Raw genomic sequence first — 24,800 nt, forward strand, 5'->3', positions numbered from 1 at the left:
AATAAAAATAAATATGTTGTTATATTTTTGTCAATTTATTTGGTTTTAGAAAAAAAGAGCAGTTTGTCTTTAAGTTATTAATAGCACTGATGCACATAAAATCCACGTAAATAATACGGAAATAGAATGTTGAAAAAAATCCAATGAGGAGATCAAAAATCAAAGATAAAATAAAAATAGCCGCCTTGCAATGTAAGGGAGCAAACTCTATTTAATTGCAGGTCAAACTTTTGGACTCAGACTAGTAATTCTCTCCTCATTGAATTCAATGTTAAAGTAGCTAAGTCTTTAACTCAATATCATCCACAGTCTTCGACATTGCAAACACGACTTATTGGTGAATTTAAATCAACATTGATGTTATTATCTTACCGTGAAAAGATGGGCTTCTGGTATTCAATATTTTAGACGCCAAAGAATAGCGATTTAGTTCCTTTAAATCTATAACATTTCTTGGCCTATAACTTTTTTTGATTATTTAGATGATCTTTATCTTTATAACCACAGAGAGGTCAATGTGTGGCAATCATCTGATAAAAATATTGGAAGGGGGATTAACATCTCATGTTTTTGCTATGGTGGCTATGCCGGTCAATAGAATCTATAGGCTCTAAATTCATTTTTGTATGTAATTTACCTAATTCATGACTGTTTACTTCAAAATCATGAATATTCACCATAACTGGGTCGAACATAAATGCTATAATTTGAATAACTACATTATGAAACCAGAGGAAGCAATCACTTGTCTTATTCCAGATGTACACAGAAAATGAACAAACAGTCAATTTTTTAGCTATTCTCAATTGAAAATCTGAAATCAAAATACAGAATGTGGTCTGCTAAGAGTTAAAAAACAAAAGCTTCTTTTCTAGCCAAATCAGCTAACTGTGAATATCTGTATTTCAGATAGGCCCAATGAGAAAATATCCTCTGGATATTCGCCAAGTACAAATCTATTTAGATATACCATCCTGTATGCAATATTACTTGATTGAATACAATCTGATTAAAACACAGATCCTATTTCGTTTCGTTTTTTATAGTTCACAATTTCGTTTTACTTGTCTTTACTACACTAGGATCTGGAAGAGTTGTTATATTGTTGGCGTTTTGATTTAAGTGGGGGATAAGCCAATGAAACATTCTGTTACGGCGACTTCTGGCGTGCCATGCACGGAAATGTGGGTAAACTACTAGAAACGCCAACACTGATTGATTAATCAATGTCCGACGTCATAGGGTCAAAAGCCGCTCGTACGCCCCCTGACACAACCTTATAGTACAACTTTTCTAATCTTAATGTAGTGTAGGCCATCGAAAATATAAAAAAAAACGAAACGAAATATAGATCTGTATTTTAATCAGATTGGATTGAATTGACATTGTTGTCGGACTCTATTTAGATTTAATATTAAACTTCTTTAAGTTTCTGGGCATCATGTAATAAAACGTTTAATAAATAACAACCAGGTGGTCCTGGGATCACAGAACTTCTTTATTGCTAAACCCCACTTTCATTCCAGTTGCAATCGTTTATGCTAATACTCCAGTGGGGTGGGGGTTTGGATGGCTGAATGGTTAGAGTCTGCGCGTTGTATCATAAGGCCTGTCATTGAATGAATTGCCATGGTTTTAATTTCCCGGTTGTATGTGACAAGGAGTAGGGTCGCCTGTCCAACCTCGTGGGTTTTCTCCGGGTCCTTTCCACTGCTAAAGACCCCTGCGTGCAAGCGAAATATTGAAATCTCTCTCTCTCTAAAAACCAAATTTCACCCAAACCCATTCAAAATTAATTGAAAGTAACACATATAACTCTGCCATATAAACAATTTTTCAGTTGTCTAAAAATACACTTTTTAATTTGCCATGGGTATGATGCCACAGAGACAAAAATATACAATCGATTGTATAAACTAGCCAGTGTCAGAGATATTTTTTTTTAAAAGGATAACTAAATTTAATTATTAGAATCATAACGTCCAATTTGCGACCGATTTTTCATACAAATTAATGTATTGCCATAAAATCTAAAAATTGGGTTTGAAAGCCGAAAAAAACAAAACATAATAAACAGTAGGCACATTGTAGAAGTGAGAATCTCCTGTAACAAATATACACGGGATTATCCTTTCAAACAGTTTAAAGATGCAATATGTGAAACTAAATCGGTCTATTGCAGGTATTTTTTCTAATATTTAGACATTTATTCACATAAGTCAAAAATCAACACTCTATAGGCATCGGAAGGCCGAGATTTAAATGGCTTTGAACACCCGCGAGATTTAAAAAAAAAAAAATTGAAATGGATAATCAAGATTAATAGCCTCGGTTGTCAAGTTCCGTTACTACGAAAATAACGATTTACGATAATTATCCTTTGAACAGTCATAACTTCGCCTAGAATAAAGTAATTTGAATGAAATTCCGATAATATATTCATTTTTCATTATCTATTTTTGAATTAATTATAGCAAGGACGACTAGCTCTTTATCTAAATCTTGGATAATATATCTGTAATACACAAAAAGAGTACCTATCCTAGAAACGGAATAAAACCTAGAATGACGAATGGATGTTGTTGTTGTTTATTACAATTTTAACGTCTCATTATTAATTATGACATTATAGACATGTTGGTGAAGGTGAAAACATAAAAAAAAGTTATTGTAGGTAGAAATGACACTTTAATACGATATTAAAATTCTCTGTCGGGAGAAGAGCGGGTGAAATGGATGTAAAATCCGATATTCAAAGAAACTGTATCTAAGGATTAAAATTAAATTTCCAATTAACAAATATAGGTTACAATAAAAATATAAAAGAAAATAATTACAAATAATCGAATTAACGCATTAAAACTATTATTGTGTCGGCTGTCAACCGTCGATTACCAAACATAAGATTAATGGCCTCAGATCTAATTGGTATTAAAACAAAGCGATAGAAATTTAAATAATTATTTTTAACATAATACATTGAACATTAGATGAATGAAGGAAATACATAAATGCAAAAATGAATGCGCTTCCCCAGGCTTGAAAAATCCCGAAATTCTTCTCAAGATTTTTCAAACTCAATTCAAACCCAGGATCAATGGACATACATATATCATGATATCATTCCTTGATAAAGACTGGCGTAACTGTGCAGGGGCGGATTGGGGCCGGGAACCGGCCCGGGCCCCCGTGTCGAAGCGGCCCCTTTTACTGACCGCGGAGTCCGGACGAGGGGCCGGGGTCTCTCGACCGTGAAAATTTTGAAAAATGAACCCAAAATATGCGATTTGGTGGCATATCTGACTATAATCTCTGTCAAATAATACATCTCAAAAATCGATTAATTTAGGCCAAAACAACGACCTGCAAGTAATTTACAACCATCAACCTGTGAAATTATCATATCGTCATTATTAATTAACGTATTATCATTGTATCGTCAATAGTCAAAAGAATTTAACTGGTTAAAAAATGGGACTAGTTGAGAAAAATTTGACCATTTGATTAACCAGTTAGGAATATTGAATAAGTAGGAATATTTTCATTGAAAAATGTCCTATTTTTGTTGCCGGGAGCCTAGCCTAGTTGATTCCTCCGGCCAACAGCACACCTGGCCCAGAAATTCTATCATACCAGCACATTCCGGACTCCATGATCATCATCGCTCCATGGCCGGTCCAATACCCCCACCGCCATAAATGTTCAGCAGAAAAAGTTTTTTTTTAGACGAATTGGACAAAATTATTTTTATCATTTTTTGTCCGACCGGCACTTCGGGCGATCGCCCGATGGCCCAATCCGCCCCAGTGTATTCGATAGAATTGTTCCCCGAGTATTTCTAATTTCGGTGGCTCAGTGGTAGGGCGCGGACTCGCTAACCGGGTCTAGGATTCGCTTCCGATGTTAGCCGAGAATGTTGCTCGCGATTTGTTAGCGCTGTATAGTGTTGTTTCCCCTTGGCAGTGGAGCAGGACGAAAGGCCTGGCAAGGAACTATACGTTGTACTTTGCCAGGCCTTCAGTCCCGCACCACTGAAAAAAGGGTCGATCACGGGGCCTCAAGCTTAATAGCAAGCCAACGTCTTACTCACTGAGCCACCACGGCCCCTGGCTTTTAATTAAGATCAATGGAATCATAGAATGTGTCATTATTAGGTTAAGATTATAATTAATTATTTATACGTATCTAGGTATATATATTATATATAAATATAACGACATATGGCTTGTCTTAGTTTCTCGGTTTGTTTACTCTCGACAGTACTTACACCGCTCAGTCTTCGTTTTACAAATATACTCCCTACCACCTTCGTAAAATTAGGGGCATCGAGGAACTCAAAACGTTACCACGATCGGATTATGATTGCCGGATCAAGCAGTGTGATGGGAACAAAAGTGCTCCTAAAATTCAAGGTAAGACTAGATTTAACCAATTTGGTTATTATGTAAATTGCAGCTCTGGTAAGGGAAGTGGGAAAACACCCATTACACCTCCAGTTTATTATTTATTTCCAGACAAAACCATTATATATTTTGCTACACTTTATGTACGCCCCACCTTCCGCTCCACGCTGCCATACACATCAATCGAAACTATGGCCCAACATTAAACTGAACAATTTAACATTTTGCCATATACTGTTACACATTTCTGACGTCTGTTTAAACCCGGGACGTTCGAAGTAATGGTGGTACTTTTATGGTGTGTAGACTATTTCCACCCCAAAAAACCGCTTCGTTAATTCAATCACACCCAAAATAAACACACGCACCTTGATTCATTAATTCTATAGAAGCTAGTACAAGTAGATCTGTTTGGCGTGTTCCCACTTAGCCGGCAGACTGTTAATCCTTTGATTGATCTTAAAACTATAGTCTGTTTAAAAGTAGTCAATCAAGAACTGTCCACTAGTGTTCAGCGTTAATGAGCTCTTAATCCCTCTTAATAAAATTTATTAACCAACTAATTAATGACATTTTGAACACAGTTCATGCCGGCGTTATGATTTCAAACATGAATTCAATTCACTATATTAATATAAATAGATGGTCGATCTGTGTCGAAATTATATTTATTTTAAAATGGCAAACGTTCAGGTTAATATTCGCTTTATCTCCAATAATCGAGGTGGCCGATATTTAATACACAATGGTTACAAGTTCAGTATAAAGTCAAGCAGACCAAATGCCGTCCATTGGAAATGTTCAACAAAAACTTGTTAAAATCAATATATTTTTATATGTGTAAGCTATTTAATGTTATTTAATAAAAGTTAAATTTGTTAAAATCAATACAGTTTTAGTCTTAAAAAAGATATGGACTATAGTTTATAACACCATTGTTCTAGGATTAACTCTGGATTAGCGGCAAAATTTGACATCAAAGCCTGCCCGCTAAGTGGGAACACCCCATCTGTTTTTAACTTACAGTAGGTGCTAGAATCTATTAGTATTTACCATCTAGTATCGGTATACTTACTAGAGTCTAATATCGGTAATTTATCCGTATTACCAGAATCTAGTATCAGTATTTACCAGAACTCAGTATCAATTTTAACAAGAATCTAATATCAATATTAACCAGTATGCAGTATCAGTATTTTCCAGAATAAAGTATTTGAATTTACAAAACTTCATTGTTAGTATTTACTATTTTCATTATTGGTATTTACTAGAATATAAATACCATTAAAAGTCTGCTACCAACCATTATAATATACTAGAATATGTTACCAATATTTACTAGAATCTATTACTACTTCCAACACTCTTTTAGAATATACCAGATTATTACTATTATTCTATACTATAACATCTGTTAGTACTGCTGTGTATTGTTATATCACCTGATTCATGGCCAGTCTCATAAAATCGATCACGTCTTAAGGTCTGGCGTGAAGAGTGTAAAAGCTGACAATATTTAAGAATTTGGTAAATAACAAGTCCGATCTACTATGGAACTGACCAAGTTGTTGGATGCAATTCAAAAATCTAATTCACCAAATCGATGCAAAATTGTTCAAATGGGGCTTAACGTCCACTCGACACAAACTAGGTCATTTCGGGACTAACAGATGGTTCAATTTTACTTCAATAATTTGCTTGCGCGTAGGGGTCTTTAGCAGTGGGAGGAAACCGCAGGACCCGGAGAAAACCCACGAGGTTGGACAGGGGACCCTACTACATGTAAGGTACAACCGGGGAATCGAAACCGCACCAGTTGATTCAATGACAGACCTTATGATACAGCGCGCACGTGCAAACTATTCGGCCATCCCTCGCCCCCACCCCACCCCCTGCCAAGAAGAAGAACAACAACAAGATGATTAGCGATCAGTTCCTGGGTCCAAAAATCGAGTTTATTTGCGGCGTGGAATGTGTAAATAAAGGACAGTAAATATTTGACTTATTCAATGAGTGGGAATGACTATATGAAAGAAAACAATAAAATGTTGAAGTATTATAAAGCATAATTCAAAGTTGGACATTTAATTGCGTCCATAAATCAGACAATACCGTATATTCTATGTAATAACCACTAGGCGCTCAAAATATTTGTTCCTAAAAAAAAATCAGAATCCCCTCCCCATTACCCCAACTTTTCCTGGTTCATTTTCACCGCACGAGAGAGATGCATTTAATGTTTTTGTAAGCATGTAATTTTCGGAATTGTAAACGAAAAAAAACCCACCAATAAACCAATTACGAAAAACATTTTAAGTGCGGTAAAATTGGCGATATAAGGCGAAAGAAAGCGAATTGAAAAAAAAACAACCCAACATCTGACCAGGTTAGCAGACTGGTTGGGTGACTGAATGGTTTAACGCATGCGCGTTAGATTAAAGGGTCTGACATCGGGTCAAGTAGCGTGGTTTCGATTCTACGTTTGTACGACAAGGAATATGATCCCCTGTCCAATCGCATGGCTTATCTCCGGGTCCTTCAGTTTTCATCCACTGCTAGAGACCCCTACGCACAAGTGAATTACAGGAAAAAATTTGAACCATTTGTTAGGCCCTGGTTTGGGTCGAATGAACGTTAAACCATATTTCTCTCTTTCTCTCTCGGCTCTAAGAAAAATGTATTGAAGCCGTTTAGTTATTACGTTGAATACGGTACAAATATATACCGCTCATTAAATACGGACACGAGTCCCTCTAGATATTCTATCATTTATTATGCTGTCTGAAGCTGGACGAACTGAGCAACAGCTTGGGATTCATTGACATAATATTCTAAGACATTAATTCATCATCTTCAACATCTAAGTTGTTGTCTTAACTTCTTCTAGACTTTAGATTGCGCGTGTGTAATATTTTGCTTACAATTTATAAAGTTTATTATCTTAAATTGAAATCATGTCAGATCAAGAGCCAATAGGCAGGTATCCTGACGAAATCTTTCGGGGAATTCAATTTAGTACAGGACAAGGGATGGGGTTTAACATCTGGTCAAAATAATACTTCGTTTTATTTTTAGATTAACACAACGGAATTAATTTATACGAGAGACGAAATTTTTCTGTCAGTAACCGAATTCCAAGCGCTAAGAGATTTTTAAAGTACACTGTACAAGTGAATGATCATTTTATGTCCGAATGAATAGAAACAGTTTCCGTGTCAGCCCAAGAGACTTTACTCCTTGACTGCGAATGGAAAATCAGAAGGTTGCTATTTTAATTACAAAATTAAAGGGTACAAAAGTAAAGTAATGTTTTCGAATCTGAAACCTAATAGAATGTATATGGATAGTTTTGTTCCTTTACATCTTGTGCTTGGGGAAATTAATTGTCGTCCTTTCTTACTTTGCTGAGTTCGACCATGGATTTGTATTTTAAATTTGCTTTAGTTCTGGGTATCCTAACCGCCGGTTTAGTTTACAGTATTTGGTGATTTATTCGATTGGATAAAGTTTGCTCGCGTTTCTTTAGCTGGTTTGCATCTTCAAAACACGAAGATATGCACGTATAACAATGCCCGCCGGGAAGAATCCCCTTCTCATTGCCTGATCTATTCTCCTGATTGTAAGCATGAACGTCATGGCCTTCAATTTAAAATGTTGCGTTCTAAATTCAATTAATACATTCAGAATATCTAGTTCTGGGAGTTAACTTTGAATTCTTGCCAAGTATATAAATAAATTGAACCATTGTTAATTGAATTTTAAACAGTTGATTTGCATTGTTGGGTCAGCGTGGGTAGCAAGAGATTTGGATAAACTATAGGGGTGAGGTATTCTCAAGCATGTTTGGGAATTTTTTAATGGATTTCGAATATACCTTCCTGGGGATGGAGGCGAGTTTTAAATTAAGGAAGTGAGCTTATGAAAATGTCACAAGTAGGGGAGGAGGGAAGGGGAACTTGATCCATGGTGTAAGTTGAGCCACCCCCTCTCCAATATGTATGAGTAAATATTCACGAAAGCTACGCACAACAATCAGAATTTTTAACCCCAAAGTGGATTTCTTTAAAACAGTTTTCTTTTTCATTAGCCGGGTAGAGTTCATTGGGAAAGAAATAGGCAAATGGTTGTAATTCTAGTTCACATGTTGGTTTTGTTTGGTTTTGATGTATGAGGCCTACTTCAGTGTAAAGTTCACCTCGGGGAAAATTGTGCAATTTTCGAAGACGTAAGAACTTACCCAGTGATTTATCTGATGTTATTATGCGGAACCTTATATTTAGTAGTGTTATTTAAATCCATTATTAGGCCTATAACGATGCGTTCATGTCCAATACTTAGATTAACCACAATTCAGTGCTGCTGAATCTATAGCCTAGTCATCCATTTTGTGTAGGTGCCCTTGATGCATTAGTAAATTGCATTTGAATGGTATAATTATATCATTGTAATTTCCCATGACCAATTGGAACTACAACATGAATAAACATATATCAATACTTCTTGATTACATTGAGTCGGTTCAACTTACCCCATATGGAGGAATAACTTACCCCACCCTCGGGGTAAATTGTGCAATTTGACGAAAATTTTTTGGGACCCCACCATTTTATTCCGGCTGGATAATGCTTATTAATGATGAACAACTTCTTAACCTATGTAGTGAAGAACCAATTTTGGTAGGATACTTTGGCCTCAAGAGCAGTTTTTGTGACAAGTGGCATAGCTTATCCTCTCTCCCCTACATGTATGTATTACCAATAACATTCCAATACAAGAGAACTGAAATGACGTGTTTCAGAATAAACGTACTGTATTTCGTGGGCAGTTGTATTTAGACGTCAGATGTTCTTCCACAACCGAGATCCTAAGTACAAAGACATCGACTGGGAAATACATTCTAGCAACCGAGCTATGTATGGAAACCCATTACATTTCAAATCTAAAAGTACAGCCACTTGGAGGACAGTCGTCACTTAGAGACAGGAGAAGTGTATAAAATATATTTACATATTCCTGAAACAATGGCCAGTGGGATTAGGTCTAAACACTGCGCATGATGTATGTGTAGCTTTACGCTACTTCAGGTGCTAACGACACACAGGCGTTGGCCAAAACTACGGCTGGTCTTTCGGGATTTTAATTTCTTTTATATTCACTGTGAAATTACACACTTTCAGTCTATATTTTTATTTATCTAATTTTTAGTCTAAAACATTCAGTGTGGATAAGATGACCTCCAATCTGGTTAAAACACAGATCCTATTTCGTTTCGTTTTTATAGTACAAAATTTCGTTTTACTTGTCTTTACTACACTTGGATCTGGAAGAGTTGTTATTTAACTCGTGTTCTGAATGGTGTCAAGGATAAGCCAATGAATCGGTCTGTTACGGCGAGCTTTGGGCCTTTTTTAGCACGGATCTGTGGGTAATCCACTAGTAACATCAATGCTGATTTGTTAATCAAATGCCTGACATCATAGGGTCATAAGTCGGTCTTTTGACCCCTGACGTGACCTATCGCTATATCTTGTCAGATCTTCATGTAGTGTAGGCCATCGAAAGTATAAAAAAACGAAACGAAATATAGATCTGTATTTTAATAAGATTGGATGACCTCGAGATGTATATCTTTATCGGTGACATCGAGACGAATGATAATAAAAACATATCACTAAAATCCAATAACGGTGTAATAACTATTCGCCTTCTTTAAACAAATAAAAAGGGGGGCATATGAGACTGTGGGAGGATGTCTAACAATTCAAAAAAATAATTGACTGTCACCAGATAAGAGAAAGCGAAAAGAAAAATAGAAAAAGTCCGTGCATTACCATGTTTTTATTAAGTATAGAAGAAATACAAACAAGGGAATGTTCGGTCTATTTCTATTTTTCTCGTATCTAGTGACATTCAATTACTTTTTTGAATTGTCAAATATCCTCTCACAGTCTCACATAACCTTTACTTTCCAAGGAATTATCAGTGAGCAGAAATTCGCCCGTGTATCTGTTGTCACTTGTCACTTCAGTCAGTTTTATAGAAGGTTACCTTGTGTTTTCCTTTTGATTTCGTCACTTCCGTTTCTTGAAATCTTCATTACGCATCTATCATAGCAATGATCTCTGTGTTAAAATTATATTTGGAACGTGTTTCGCCAGTTCTATCAATATGTGATAATGACTGGCACCAATATTGTCCTTTAATACTACAGTTACACACTCAAACCTCGAGTACAAAAACATCCAAGAGACAGTGTATATATCATCAAAATAAAACCGTACAACAAACATTCCATGGATATTGTACTGTAGTAGGACAGGGTTCGGATACTGGATGCAGCGGCAGCTAATGCCATGGTGAAGAAAACAATAAACAAGATATGATTTGATACTTTTTATTATAAATCAAACAATGGATTCTGGAAATGTGACGCGTGCCCTTAATTTCTCAAATGATTGATTTGCCCGAAATACTAAATAGAAATCATGAAATTTATACGCCATAGTCTATTTCTCAAACCACGGAATGAATTAACCCAATGTAGTGAATTGATTCATCGATCCTGTACAGCACGTTAACCTACAATTAAAAACAAAATCATCGAATTCTTCCCCACGAATCAAGTGAAAAAGACGCAGTGCCTCTATATCTCCAGTGTCTGGCAGTAGAACACAATGTCTAAACTACTAGAACACCATTAAAAACGAAATCACCGAATTCTTCCTCACGAATCAAGTAAAGAGGCCGCAATGCCTATATCTCCAGTGTCTGGCAGTAGAACACAATTTGTAAACTACTAGAACACCATTAAAAACGAAATCACCGAATTCTTCCTCACGAATCAAGTAAAAATGCCGCAATGCCTATATCTCCAGTGTCTGACAGTAGAACACAATGTCTAAACTACTAGAACACCATTAGAAACGAAATCATCGAATTCTCTTCACGAATTATGTGACCAAATTACGGTGGTTAAGTACGTGCATCGATTCAGCGCTCCCCACAGCGACGCGACAAGTAGATATTTATTATACTAATTTCCCGAAATGACCTAGTTTGTGTCGAGTGGACGTTTGTGTCATAGTTAGCTAGAATGTTTTAACTATGGTCTCGTGCATTTATAAAAATCAGACAAAAATGTAACTGGTAAATATAAGTGATAGTTGAAGTAGTTTAGTTTCATCTCCGTAGGTAGCATGTATCATTCATAACTCAGAGACCCATGACCTACGGAGAAAATACAGCCAGCCAGCCAATCTGTTTCACAGAGAATTACGAAAGTCTTCTAATATCTCTGTAAAAGATGACTGTCTTCAACACTGCTATCACATCACGCGGCTTCAATCATTGGCTCAATGGCGCGTGCATTGTTTACATAAGACGTAACTGGTTCGGGCAAAATGGTGCCTTTTACTCATTTTAATACCCATTTACACTAAATAGGAAATATTTTTTACCTACAAATACATCAAACGTCTTCATTTATTTTTCTAATACATAAAAAAAAATGTTTTAGAATTTAATTTGTCGGAGGAAAAAAGTTAATGTTGGAGACTCATTAAGTCGCATCGATGTCATCCTTATCAGTGACTGTAGCGGCCTAGCGAATATTCACTTTTGATCAGTGTGCCAGCCAGCCAGCTATCATTTAATTTTAATTTTTGAGCGACAGTTTCGTACTAACGCGTATCTGTGTTCAGAATGCCTTAACTATGATCGTAGTATTGTCGTTTTGTTGTTCTGCTCTGTTCTGTTAGCTTTCTGAAATTATAAATGACTGTAAATTCAAATACCATGATGATATTCCGTTACATATTATTATTTCTTTGTATCGCATTTTATATTACTAAACGATTATGTATTTTTTTTATCTTGCCGGTGCTTTTAATCTCGGAATGCGGCATAATAAATGTTAATAAAATTGAATTTACAATTATTTTCTCCCGCTCTTGGTAAGGTAGCGTTATTTGATGTTCTTGAAATGGTATTATCACTACAATGTATACATTCACAATTTTTGTTTAGAACGCATTTTTATTTGAGAATTTTGAAACTAATTCTCCGGAGAAAGGACGATATTTTTAAAATTCTATTTGAAAATTTAAAAACTAATTCTACAATTAAACAGAGAAATGGCACTTTTCATTAAAATTTACAGTTTGCGCACCCATTGTTTGAATGCTGCCGAAAGAGAAAGTTATTATCAGGATGGGTGAGTTTGACAACGGAATATAACACATAAAATAATATGCTAATCTCTATAGAATAATAAACCCCATAAGTAGACTAATGTCTTGTATTTTTACATATCAACATTTGATGGGATTCTATTAAGATTGATCGAATTACCATGCTGTTCTTTATACTCAGAATTGATGAATAAAAAAGGGGCATGGTGCCAGATTATCTGCTTGTTACTTTTCAAACCTGTTTCCTTTTATTCTAGTCAGTTATTTTGATGAAAGGCAGATGAGATTGTCGTAACACTTAAATTGTTCCCGATGAGCTCTGCGCATATTATGTTCCATTCTATAATAACGGTAAATCGCATACCAGTGGGTCTTGAGTTACTACAAATATTTGCCGGTAATTTCTGTTGTGGCAAAGCTAAGGATAAACTTTTCTCTTACCCGTCGTAATGAGAGTACTTTTATGTTATTGTTTTGCACACTGAGAAATACCAGAAACGAAAGTGGTTACTGTCAGTTTTTATGATGTATTGTGATCTCTCGAGTAGAAACTGTTTGTATTAAATACGTATTATCTACTTAGTAATGACCTCTACCCAGAATGCAGGGGTCATCGCACAAGATGCCCCGTGGTGGCGTATCTGAAACTGGTCGGTGATGCCTATATTTATGTTAATCAATGACTTACGCAGCATTTCTAATTATCGTCTTGCACAATACTTTGGATATTGACAGGCAGAGGTATTGACGATTTTCCGTATCTCGATTGAGCCGAAATCGTCCACTGGACATTTATTTTGATAACTGGTTTGGACTTTTACTACACATATATGTTAGTCTACGAAATTCAAAATTGTTTTGGAAATGTTCCTTTGTTTTACATTCATTTATTCGTCTGTTTCTGACAGATTGTGTGTAAAGAGAATAATTTGTGTAACACGTCAGTAGTTTTTGTGTAGTGGTTGAAAGAAGCAGTAAAATACCCCGTCAGAAGTTTTTGTGTGGTGATTAACCAAGCCAGTAAAAAGCGCAACAACCATGCATGTTTGAGCATTTGGAATTCATTTAAGCGCAGGTGTAAAAAAGGATGTGGGTAATATGTTATACGGTGCTATTGATAAAAAGTGAGGATATGAGATACTCCAAGAATAAATGGTAATTAGTGCATAAGATATATGGATTATGATATATAAATGTAAACTCAATGGTAATTTAGTATATATTTTCTCTACTGTGATATTTAGAGTAGGAATATGGTAAAGTGATTAGTGTCTGTGATTAGGTAGATAATGCTTCGCTAGACTTTTATACTTACAAAAGATTCAGAAAGCGATAAGGCATGATACGTGGGTATCTCTATGTATGAAGTTTATACATGGTGACCACCTTGTTAAATTTAAAGTACAGCAACATCTTTTATGAGCACTTTCTGAATAAATTAGAAGTGGCATTAGGTGTTCTAAAAGTTTATTGTGTTGACCAAAAACAAAAACTAGAGAAAATAGATATAAGGTAACTGACTAAAGTTGAAATTTGGTGACTGCTATATGGAGGTGTATTTTACTCTGAGAGATTTGTTGGCCACCGTGAAACCAATTTATTTCATCAGTTGTGGCAACGATGACAGACAAGCCCCGTGGAAACGTAAAACAACACGAGTATTAATAACGTAAGCGATTTTTTGAATACACCATAACAACATCCGGTATAAATGCAAATGTGGTTACAGGTGTTCTAGAAAGACTGTCCCATTTTAATGATGACTGACTTTCTACATATATATATATATATTTATTGCTGAGTTCGAATCCATCTTAGGATTTAACTGATTTCCACTTTGTCAAAGTCAAGTGCATTATGTTTGCGGTGGCATCTGGTGGAATGAGTGGTTCCTCATCTTCGGATTTACATGGTATACAGGTAGGTATGATATTATAATCGGCGTCTCATCAGTTCATCATTAAATTATATGTTCGTTTCGTTCATTTTTCTAAATTTTACAGTATTTCCAATTGGGTATGATATAAAACAAATTATACGAAACGCAACCACATGATTTAAGATTGTTATTTAATTGTACTTTCAAGTCAATTGGCTACTGTTTGTGCTTGATGAATGTTGAGACTGGATTCAAACTCCAGATATCTGTTTATTGATCTCGACAACAAGAAACAGATTCTTGAAGCGCATGCACCAACCGATCAGTCGTAGCCATTGGGTGGAACCTGATTGACCCTAATCAAACATTTTACGCTTGTTTCTTTAAAAAAATTTGAAATCCAGATATTTGTAGATACGAGGGTAGATGCTAAATTTGAAGATCTGTATTTATAGTTAATTATTACTGAAGTAACAAACAATTTATGAATGAGCCGACCTCCGCTGAGAAGCACGAATCGAAATATCACAATTTGTACAGACAATGTGCGTTTAAAGTGACCATCATAATTTGTATGGTAGAAATGAAATGAAATGGGGGTTAAAGACCTACGTTACTGTTCTGCTCCAACTGGGATAATGAAAACGGGCATACGCTATACAGTGTTATATGAGGGAAATTTTACCCGGGCAGCGGCACTATGGCCTACTCTTATATCGAATTCCATCTGTCAAGGGATCTTTTCGTGAAAATTAATATTCCCTGCTTAAAGTGTATCGCCTTTGTCAATTATTTGGGTGATAAACAATTTTCTCCTATATTGCATGAGTGAATGGATATCTGGTATCATCAGAATGTAAGAGAGAGAGAGAGAAATGGGGTTTAACGTCCACTCGACCCAAGCTAGGTCATTTCGGGACTAGCACATGGTTCAATTTTATTTCAATAATTCGCTTGCGCGTAGGTGTCTTTAGCAGTGGGAGGAAACCTAAGGACCCGGAGAAAACCCACGAGGTTGGACAGGCGACCCTACTCATTTTCACGTACAACCGGGAAATCGAAACCACGCCAGTTGACTCAATGACAGACCTTACGATACAGCGCGCACGTGCTAACCATTCGCCCCCCCCCTTCCTATCAAATACACCAGAAAAGGTTCGGAACCGCTTCCTAGTATCATTGACATACCTTTTTGTTGAATATCCGAATTTACTTCAACAAATAATGTTGTCTTCAAAATGACTCTCCAGTATTTTTGAGGAATGTTTAAGAATTTCTAAGCATATTAAATTACCGAAAAATAGCAACTGTATTAACGAACCCACTTGTTTTGAAGAAGCTTCGGCTGAACGTTTTAGTAATTTTGTGAAATTTGATCTGCTAAAACGTATTTCACGAACTGTTAATCTCGGTTTTTCAGAACTGTTGAAAATTGGTTATACCATGCCACATGACGGATGTAGTTGTAAAGTGATTGATATACTATCATAAACAATTATCATAACATCATTGTTCATTTAAAGAAGCATTTTCGCACAAGTAACAAGTCATTAATGTTATATTACGGTATATACAAACCCTTAGCTATGTCAGCTTAGTTGCTACAGGAGAAAGCGGTGTCGGAACGTCCGAGGGGCGGAGCGCAAGGTTGGGATGCAGAGGGTGTATTCAAATTCTCGTGCAGAAACGATGAAATCGGACACCTTCCGACCGGTTTAAAGTCAATCAAATGAGAATGCAACTGAGAAACAAGTTAACGCATCCAGGATTCTTTTAAAAGTTTCACCCAGTTGAACTAATCCAGCCCTGGCGACTTTAAAAAAGATATTGCTGAAGTGAAACACATATAAAGACGGTGCCGGTAAATGGTAAGAGCAGCGGGGCAATTACCCAGAGCTTGCAAGGGCATGGGGTGATTTCCATCCATTTCCCTGCCGTTCCGACGCCCCTGACACGAGAGGGGATATCAAGTGTTCTAGAAAAAGCCATAGTTCTAGCTAACTACCTAAAGCGATAGTTTGACCTTGAATTTTATAAATGGCCCCGACAGAGTAGCTAATTGTTGTAAGTATCGGGATATACACAGGACACAAACACAAAGACTGTTTACTGTTGATACTGTAGAATATAGGATCCTGAAACATACAAATAGTAAACAGTCTTTGCGTTTGTGTATTACAACAATACACAGGACACAATTCTACAGTATCAACAGTAAGCAGTATTAAACTGTGGTTTTAGAATTGTGTCCAGTGTATAGCCACTAAACCAGTAGTATCTATACAAATTTACCAGAACAACAAATATATGTTGGCTGTTCTCCTTGGTCACATTCTTGTGGTTTATATATTTCAAACTATACGACGCACGCCTTTAAAGTTAATATATGTATTGGGCTGATTCCAGAGAGAGTTATAAGAGGTTGTTGAAAAATGGCGAACGTCACCACAGAAATATACCGAGTAACTTGGAACGAACTCATTGAAACCACTGAATCCCACGATACAAATCACCATTTTCACCGTTTATCTTGACATTCCCTTTCGCCAATACTACTTTAGTTAGGAAAGGAATATAATCATTATTATATATAGACGACTGCTGAACATCGTGTCAACGTACTGCAGGTCTGGAGCCAATCAATTATGAGTTTCGCTTAGGTTTTAAATGCACGATACACCAAAAGGCTACTAAACATTTGCCTTTTTGAAATGTTACAAACATAAGGTCTTAAATATATCAATTTAAATTAAAGATAAAAATTCTAGATAACATATTACGACACTGACCTAATCATTAGACGACCGAAAATTACGTTAGAATTGATCACCTTTAATAATTGTTGTACCAGTTATGCTTTTTGATGAGATTTCAATTTATTGTTGATTTATCTCAAGTCACGGTAACCTTTTAAACTGGAATAATGTGCCTTTACTACGATGGCTATAGTTTTGCGGAGAATTGCGTGTCATTGGACTACGTTAAACTACGACACCGGAAGTGGCGAGACTACAATTAATTGTTGTGTTGTTTAAAATCACATTTGACTTTTAATCGGAAATAGCTTGGCTTTAATACGACGGTTGTAGTTTTGCGGAGAATTACGTGTCGCTGGACTATTTTAATCTACGCAACTGGGTAGCCGGAAGCAGTGATATGTTGGATTGATTTTTGTACAGAGTCCAGATACAGTTATATAGGCATTTGTATTCGGTATAATGACGTACGTCCTATTGGCCCGCTTTCTGTAATTAGGTATATAGATCAAAACGGCGAGGCGTAGCAGTAGGGTTAATCTCTTTACGTAACTGGTTTTATTCAAATTGTAGATTAGTGTAAGTTATCGGTATGTAAATTTCATTTGGCACAATTTAAGTGTCAGGCGTCGGTTAAGTTGAAGATTATCTCTACTCTAATCTGTCTGGCGGAAAATGGTCTTTTGGGATTATATACACCTTACGTCACATTCTCTCCCGTGGGAGATCATGGTGAGGAGCATCGATAGTCCAGAATGCTCTGATCGTGTCAGAACGAAAGATGGCATCTTAATGGACGTCATTGTTTCCATCAATTATATATGTAACGAGCTTAGTTGTTTGCCCTTGTTATGGACAAACTTAATAATGTTCAATAAGGAGTTAATTTAATTATCTATCTGGTCTACCTATAATACAATGAAAGAAGTAATGACATAAATATTGGATTTAAATAATCTGGACTAAGACTGGCAATTATTGCCCTTTATTTTATGATGTAATTCGAGTTATAAATAGACAGTTTTTCCCTTATTTTTTTTTTCTTCCCCTTTATCTGTATTTTTTGGTTGACCTTTTGGTCTAGAATTTGAAATTTGAAATTTCATAGCAGTTTTGGCTAATACGGATGCTATTATAGCGGAGGGATGTGGGGGGGGGGGGTCTGTAATGTGTCTTTGTGAAGAGCCAAAGTACGGTTTTGATCCCAGACAACATCAATAACACTATGACGAGAAGAGTTCCGAATGCGGACCCCTATATGCCTATAACGATTGGAACTAATGTTATGTTGAGCTAAACGCCCGTGGTGTAACAGCTATTTAACATTGGAGTCAATGGGCAAATAACTGCTAGTCTGAACCCATCTTATACTTTCGGTACCGGTAATCCGGGTTATCTTCTCTTATACGAGAAGATCACGTGTGCTAACCCTATATGACTTTGAACGGGTTCCCTATTGCCTGTAAAGTCCCGATGCGTCGTTTTGTCCATACTCCTTTCGAGTCTATCCCTGAAAAGGGAGGGGAAAGGTAGGATGTTAAAACGTTTTTCAAATTCTCGCATTACTTTAATTATCAGTAAAAATACGCCATATAAAATTATAATTCGTTTATCTTTTGACAGTTATAAAAAATAAAAATGTTTCCTTTTTATCTAATGAACAATTTATTGTTAGGTCGTGTAGAAAGATAAGGTGTTAAAACGTGTTGCAAATTTCCATATTTCATGGTAGACCGTAACTTATAATATAAATTAATCGGTATATTATTTTATAGCTATAAAAATGTTTACGTTTTATCGAATGAACAATTTATTGTTAATTCGCTTAGAAAGATATGGTTTTAAACGTGTTACAAATTAACAAATGGTATATTAGTCGATTATTTTACAGCTACAAGAAAGTTTACCCTTTAACCCAAAATTGCAATAAACAATTTATTTTTAAGTTGAAGGGAGAGTCATACAGGTGGTAGACCATATTAATGCTGTTTAAATGTGCATTTTCATAAACTTTGTATGCAGATAGATTATTATACTGAAGGTCCGTCTGGATAGAAAATGAGACTTTGTGTGAAACAGGTGTCCTGGAAACAATGGGTTCACTAAACACCAAATTAGCTAGTTCGACAAATTGTATTTGTACCTTCTAAGCTAATTCCTGTGCGAAACAAACCTTTCCGTTTCATCGAAAATTCGAAGAAATAATTCATTTTTAGAGATCAATTTTAAATTCAATGGCTACGAAAACCCTATATATGATATATCACAAATCTTACCTTGCGTGATACTTACCCATCCTAACTAGAAATTCATTTTTCATTAAAGTCTGGCCCCAACCGAAAATGAGAGAGAGAGAGAGAGAGAGAGAGAGAAATGGGGTTTAACGTCCACTCGACACAAACTAGGTCATTTCGGGACTAACATATGGTTTAATTTTATTTCAATAATTCGCTTGCGGGTAGGGGTCTTTAGTAGTGGGAGGAAACCGGAGGACCCGGAGAAAACCCACGAAGTTGGACAGGCGACCCTACTCCTTGTCACGTACAACCGGGGATTCGAAACCACGCCAGTCGACTCAATGACAGACTTTATGATACAGCGCGTGCACGCTAACCATTCAGCCATCCACCCACCCCCCCAACCGAAAATGACGTCACAGAAGTGACATAATCTCAAAATTGTCTTCAGTGACAAATTTTGCCTCATTAACAACCCGTCCCCAAATATCGTTTTGATTGTGACACCCTAGCTAAACGTTCACGTTCTACATTCAAATTTGACAGTCTACTTAAGACTTGTTGAGTTCGCGGCCACCGCAGCCGAACAGAGAGAACCACTGGGCGTATTTATTTATGCCAAATGAATAACTTAAGAAGACCACACGCATAATTTGGCTACAATTACACTGAACATGATTTGGTAGTAAACTTATAAAATAAATCTTAAAAAAAAAAAGCCAAAACGTTGCCTTTTCCAGAATAATCTGTTCATTTGGAAAATATATCATTCATTCAACAAGTATCATATAGCAGCAGAGGTAGAATTTTTCTTGCAAACATTGTGAGCCATATTCCATATCCATAGGTCAATCTGTTCAGGAGTTATGAACGTTTATCTGACGCGCTTAATTTCAATGAATTAACGGTGACCATTTTTAAAGATGGTCTCCTAAATGGAATTTAGTAAAGTCACCCGGAAGTCCATCAACCAAATTGCAACACTTCACCCACCAGGCTAACTGAAAATCATGGTTGAATTTATTCATCAAATTGGTAATGATGCTCCAAAACCCTGTGTTGAGAAGTTTCACACGAAGCTGTTGGGTTTATTATTTTAATGTAAATCTGCCTGTTACCTGGTGGTGGGTTTTGTTGTAAGGGTTGTGATTCTGAGCGTGAATCCTTGGACTAGATTAGCTCAAAAGTGTACCACGTGAAAATCGTATATCAGTGTACCGTAAACAAGTGTACCAACCATCAGAAACCCGACAGACGTACATTCTGATGATACCAGATATACATGCATTGATACCATATAGGAGAAAATTGGTACACTTGTCAGCTAGGCTGCCCCCTCCAGTGGGCTCCTGGTCCATAGTCCCCCATATTCCTGCACCCTCGGTATCCCCAGTGTACTCATTCAGTACATGCATTGATACCATATATGATAAAATTGGTACACTTGTCAGCTAGGCTGCCCCCTCCCGTGGGCTCCTGGTCCATAGTCCCCCATGTTCCTGCACCCTCGGTATCCCCAGTGTACTCATTCAGTACCATGGGTTAATCCATGGGGTTTCCACGATTTCAAATTATCTGCCTTGGCCTTGATTGTAGCTAGAGTCTACCAACCAATCAAAAAACAGTTTACAAACCAGTCGTTTCGCCTTCGATTTTTATAAGGGTAGATAACCATATTCAATCCATTTACTGAATGATTTATGTAAATAATGTATATATTTCTAATTCGTTTATATTTAATTGTAGTTTCAAAATCTGTAGTATGTTGTGCTGATTTCAAATATGTATAACATCTATATGTTTGACTTTTGTTATTATTATTACTTTTCGTTCTTTGTTTGAAATATTTCATTCTGTTATGTTTATTATTATTGAACTTGTACTTCGCAATTTGATTCACAATAACATGTCTGCGATATCACGTGGACTTAAAACTCCTATAACGAACGAATGAACGAACGAACGAACGATTCTCAAAAAAACGTATTTAGAATAATTTGGACTTCTCTCATGTAGGCTAACTCATAACCTTGTCCAATGAGAGTTGCTTCCCTTTGCCAACTTTCTTTGCAATTAACTATTTATGGGATTGGTCGATAAAAATAACATAATCATCACGGACTGATAACTTGAAAACGTCCCCTCCCCTTATAAATTAACCCAGGGGTTAGTGGAGTAGAACGGAATGAAACCACTGAGGATACCGAGGATGGTGTTCCTGAAGCAACGACCACGAGTTTTACAACATCTAGCCATTGCTACATTAGTCAGAAATTCCCGAACACATAAGTACGTTATCCCCCGTTACCACAGACACGTGAATAACAGACACAAACACACTCAAATCAAACATGTCGACCTCCACGGAAACCTTGACATTGAACGAACCTTGAACTTAGCAATTCGATTATCACAGGTAGATATTTTAGCTGGAAAGCGCGAGACTTGGTATTCGCGATGATATTTTCTTTCGGGAATCTGAGAGGCCCCCAGTTGGGTCAGAAGCCAATCAAACTTATTGACGATATTTGCAGGGTATTACGTGAAGGGCTTTCGAAGATGGTAGTTTCCCGGCTTGAATTCATTCTGAGCTTTTTTTTAAATCCGTCAAAAGATTTTACCCAATTAGCGGCTATGGCTGGTTTAAATCGTTTGTAGAGAACGCTGATTTCTGTGAAATTTCCATTGGAATTGAATCATTGTTTGTCTGATATTCTTTTGAGAGATTCAAATATTGTAGTTTGCAAGGAATTCAAAACACATCGAATGACAATCAGCAGCGTTGACTTAATTCGATGAAATGCATTTATGGACTAATCTTTCGCTATTGTTTAGTTTGCAAGGGATTTAAAGTTTAGGAAATGAGGACCATCATTTGGATGAGAGACGTTTACAAATGAAGACCTTCAAACGAATAACCCGCGGGTAGATCTCGATAAGTCATCCGCTCCGACAGAGTAAAAAAATGATGACATGTGTCAACCGGCATTTGATTTATTATTCTCGTCCTACACAATTCCGCGTGTTAATCGTTTTGACGCAAGTATTGAAATTTAGCGACGACGCCTAAGTCACTATCAATACGATACGATTCTGGTATACACATTTAGCATGACCCCGACTATTACATAATCAGCTGAACCCTAAGGCATTTTACTTTTTAGAAGTTTGGTTTCACGATCAATACGTAAACCAAATTTCAAAATTTAAATATTCCAAACTAAAACGTTTGAGAAGAGCAACAAGTACTAAGTCTTTCTGTTTTAAATCAGTCTTTTTCCTTGAGGATTTGTAGGCAGAATTTTAATATAATGTGTTCCCGAAGAACAGACATTGAAGTGGGTGTGGCCTGAATGAATTGATTGAAAGACTCACAGCGATTACGTCCTTGGAGAATGTCTTAACATTGACTAAAACTTCTACACTTAAGACTTTATTAAAACAGACCTTTCTTCTTTTTGTAAACAGGGGTGTCAAACTCATTTCGATCCAGGAGCCACATGAACTAAACTTTTACATCAAGTGGGCCAGAGATATACAAAAAAATCAAGATAAAGAAAATTTTATTGATTTATTACACTAGTTTCCAAATTGCCAAGATATAATATTGAACACAACGTTCTCTTGTTTTACTAGTCCGGTCAAAATACAGTTTAACCCCCCAAACATTTCTACAAAAGGTTTCTCAACTGATTCTGGCAGAGTTTAGTGTACTTTATAAAAGTCTAAAAGTTTACCAAAGTAGGAACCCCGGAAAAGTGTGTTCTTTTTTTCAAGATGGCGTCAAAGATGGCCACCGAAACGTCTTTTTAAAAAAAAGGGGTTTAGTTTAAGAAATCTACAGCAAATCGTCTTGAAATCTAAATAGAATGTCATTAAGAAGGAAATTAAACCATTGGCATATTGAACGAAACAGGTGAAATGCACACAAAAATTAAATTAATGTAATTCGACCATTAACGTATTTAAATATACGACTGAAACACAAAAACTACTGGACATAGTCGAGTTCGTACATAATAGGTACATTTTATTTCAGTGATGATCTCACAGTGTTTGCTATGGCCAATCATTGTATTGATTTAAGCTGTACTATCAAATGAGCAATAACAATCATCTGGGTTTTAAATAGATGTTTATCTTTGTATTGACAAATGACAGAATCCCAATAAAATTCTCAAAAACCTGACAAAACCACACCATAGTGTCTTATCTTCCTTACTTGTCCTCGGCAGCCAACCAGAATGCCAGAGAAAGAATAAGAAACTTCGGATCCCATAAGTGACAAACTGCTGAAACGATAAACATTAATAAATAAATGTTTGAATAAAATAAATAAATGCTCCGAATAACTTAATGGTTCGGTTTGTAGACAGAGACCACCAAGTATTCCCCCATTGACTTAAAGCGACATTAGGTAAGATTAGATAAAGAGCTGACAGTTCTCGCCATAATAGTTTAAAAATAGATATTGAGCCAAGAAATTGGTGATATGATTATAGGCTAGCCTTGATTGTAACATGCTTAAGGGTGAATCTTGCGTTTTGATTGTCAATTAGACACTGTCGATTGGACAATAACACCTCTCTGTTTTAGTAATTTCTTTTAAAATGCCAAAATAGCATGTTACAATGTCGATAAACACTTCCTGTTTCGCATTTAGAGGGGTGTTATTGTGCAATAGACATGTCCTGAAATTTTACATTAGAACCCGCGACGCTAACGTGTCTTGGGTCCTAATGATCTCAGGACATGTCTATTGGACAATAACACACCTCTAAATGCGAAACAGGAAGTGTTTATCTCCTAATTGTTTCTAATACCGTTGTTACGATAATAAACAAAGTCTAGAATATCCACTTTTACGGTAACCGAATCCACCAGAAAACATATTTGAATCCACTAAATATCTTAGGCATCCGATACCATCGAGAGTTGATTATGGTCGTGGTGAGTTGATAAATGTTTAATGAATAATTTAGATAACATTTCAGGCCTAAATAAAGACCAGCAATAGGCAGATTTAGGTCTTGCATAATGCGTGTTTAATGTTAATTCTTGTCTATTTGACCAGTTCTAACATTTCGCTGAACGTGGTGCAACATCTAGCAATACATCTGCCGAGATCTGGAAAAACCTAGTAAGTCGACATTTGGTGAAATTTTAGTTAGTCACAAATTTGGACTTACTAGGCTTTACCCCAACTTTTTATTAAGTTAAAGTGTGTGAAACTCTTCAATATTGTCAGTTTCGCATCTGGCAGAACTATAAGTCAGCAAGTTTCAAGCAAATCATGCACATTTATCCAAATAAAACTAGCAAGTCAACTTGCTAGG

The 24,800-nt window shown here is 36.2% G+C and overlaps 1 protein-coding gene across 1 annotated transcript in view; it reads left to right on the forward strand.

Moving 5' to 3' along the window:
* Positions 1-14,426: 14,426 nt before the first annotated feature.
* LOC126823786 (potassium voltage-gated channel subfamily C member 1) overlaps positions 14,427-24,800 on the forward strand; it is a 110,750-nt gene continuing 100,376 nt past the window's right edge. The window contains exon 1 of the mRNA XM_050552769.1: positions 14,427-14,512. Coding sequence (XP_050408726.1) covers positions 14,450-14,512 — 63 coding nt within the window. The 5' untranslated portion in view covers positions 14,427-14,449. The remainder of the gene's footprint in view (positions 14,513-24,800) is intronic.

Source organism: Patella vulgata, chromosome 6, assembly GCF_932274485.2.
Source record: "Patella vulgata chromosome 6, xgPatVulg1.2, whole genome shotgun sequence".
Taxonomy (NCBI): Eukaryota; Metazoa; Mollusca; class Gastropoda; family Patellidae; genus Patella; species Patella vulgata.